Genomic DNA, 2,643 nt, shown 5'->3' on the forward strand with positions numbered 1-2,643 from the left:
CCCCCTCACCTCCTTTGCCCCCTTCTCTGGGCTCCTGACTCTTTCTGCAGCCTTTCCACTGCTACTCCTTGGCTCCTCCTTACTGCTGTCTTTCTGCCACACCCCTGATCTTCTGGTAGGAAAGATCTACACCTAGCCTTCTCGGACAATGGCTAAAAATCTCGGAGGGCCCGTGTGCAAGTTGCGCACGTTAAAGATCCCTTGGTGGTCTAAAATCGATAGGCTTCGGCCGCCACCCGGGCAAAATTCAAAAATTCCTACCAACTGAAAATATTAGGAGTGTCCCGCGCGCTCATATGACCTATGCAGTTGCGAGCGCCGTAAAACACTATACAAAAACAAAAAAAAACAAACTATGTTAGTCATAAAACTTTGGCAGCCATTTTCTCGCTAATTTTACCTCTGAAATCAGACGACCCTACCTCCTCTAACTGCGAAAATCTTGATAACTATTAAAGGAAGATGAATGGGGTTTTATTCCATCAAAAGCAAGACAATTTAACAAGTTTTAACACTGTGCATTCACACAGCCAGCAGTACAAAATACCTCATTTGGTAACCCAACCAGGAGAGTGATTGCAACGGACTTTTCGGGCCTGGCTGCAGCCAGGTGACCGGAACAGCAAAATTTTGTTTAGGTGATACCAACAACTCCACATGCCAAAAATTGACGAGTGCCTGATTCCACGGCGGCATCGTAACACATAATATTATACAGGGCCGAGCCAAATGCAGAAGAGAGCACCGGAGGACAACTCAAACTAAGTATGCTCAAAGAACGCTCGTCGGAGATTTTTACCAGAGTCACCCGCGCTATATAGTTCAGTGTAAAGCTAACTGGGCGATTGGCGCCTTCGCAGCAAATGGACCTTCTAGGAAAGTTGGAAAGCCTATTTTTCCTTTCGAGTCTCTTTCTTTTTCTCCTCATTAGTCCATTTTTTTCTCGCTCTTTCTCCCCCTTTATATAAATAGATAGATAGATAGATAGATAGATAGATAGATAGATAGATAGATATATAGATTTATATATATATTATATATATATATTTGTCTCTGTCTCTGTCTGCCTGTCTGTCTGTCTGTCTGTCTGTCTGTCTGTCTGTCTGTCTATCGGTCTCTCTCTCTCTCTCTCTCTCTCTCTCTCTCTCTCTCTCTCACACACACACACACACACACACACTCACACAGACACACAAACAAGTACACACAGAAACACACTTCGACCCCAACATCCACACCCACACCTACACACACTCAAAAATCCAACCTGGAGATATCATCTCTGACTCAGAGGTTGACCTGTGATGACCCTCCATCCTTCAGGGTCGTGAGCTGCCGTTGCACACTCTGCTATATCCAAGCCAGTCCATGTTTTCATTGATATTGTCCGTCAATGTTACTCTTTGTCTTCCTCTGACTCTCCTGCCCCACATCCTTTCTGTATCACAAAAGTCTGATGTCGACACCCTCACACACACACACACACACACACACACACACACACACACACACACACACACACACACACACACACACACACACACACACACTCACACACACACGCACTTACACAAGCACACAGAGATCCCCAACACCAACACCCACACCCCACCACCACACCCACAACAACATATTCACATACACACACACACACACTAAAAAACACAAACGTTCCAGTACTGTACGTCGTGTTTTATTATCGTATCCATACGACGTGGAGAACTCTGTTCCACCACTTTCCAAAGTGGCAATTTACTCGTTAATCCTATCCGTACCCTTTGCATAGCAGTCTGTCAAAATGATTTTTTGAGAAACACTGAAAGCTTCTAAGAGATCTTCGTACTAGAAGTATAGTATTCTAAAATGTGAAGAATACCACAACGGGGGTACACAATGACCCCAGGGCGTACGAATAGGGTTAAGCATCACGATCATCCTTCATTCCCTCTCAAAACAGATTGCAACGAGCTGAAGAACGCCGGCATCCAGTACTCGGGCATCTACCCCATCCAGATCCCAAGTGGCGCCATCGTCAACGTGTTCTGTGACATGGAGACTGAGGGCGGGGGATGGACGGTGGTACAACAGAGGGCCAACGGGCTGGTCAACTTCACCAGGAAATGGGACGACTACACTTTTGGGTGAGGTCTCGAGAATCTTATACCCGCTTTTACCCCCATGGGGCTCCAGTGGTTAAGTAAGCACTGAGGTCACACTCAAGTAATATCAAGCAAGTGTCGGTGACACGGGGTTTTGATGGGTGGTCACTGGGGTGTGTCCTTGAGCAAGACACGACAACCCTAGTTCAGACATCAGGGCGCTGCACAGTGGCGACCAGCAATGGTAAGGTTGGGTAATTGTTTTGTACTGGAGTAACACAGTGTATTTATGTATGTATTTGTGCGTGTATTTATGTATGTATGTATTCATAATCATGTATGTATGTATGTTTGCCATTGTAAACCAAATTGCCCTTCTGAGATCAATAAAAAGTGTAATTAATTTTAAAAATCATTATTAGATCTGTGTACACATTAGTTGATGCATTCCAAGCTATTGGACGGCTCCTACAATCACGACACGGCCATGCGTAACTGCCTATACTTCTCATTACGTAAACGATACCCCCCCCCAAAAAAAGCC

General features: G+C 45.1%; 1 protein-coding gene across 1 annotated transcript in view; it reads left to right on the plus strand.

Annotated features, from left to right (window-relative positions):
• The window catches only part of LOC101848229 (microfibril-associated glycoprotein 4), a gene marked incomplete at its 3' end in the record, with an annotated part of 25,396 nt that overhangs the window by 20,752 nt on the left and 2,001 nt on the right, over nt 1–2,643 (plus strand). Inside the window, 1 exon segment of the mRNA XM_013086721.2 lies at nt 1,975–2,141. Within this exon segment, the coding sequence (XP_012942175.1) occupies nt 1,975–2,141 (167 nt within the window).

Source organism: Aplysia californica, unplaced genomic scaffold (genome assembly GCF_000002075.1).
Source record: "Aplysia californica isolate F4 #8 unplaced genomic scaffold, AplCal3.0 scaffold00495, whole genome shotgun sequence".
NCBI lineage: Eukaryota > Metazoa > Mollusca > Gastropoda > Aplysiida > Aplysiidae > Aplysia > Aplysia californica.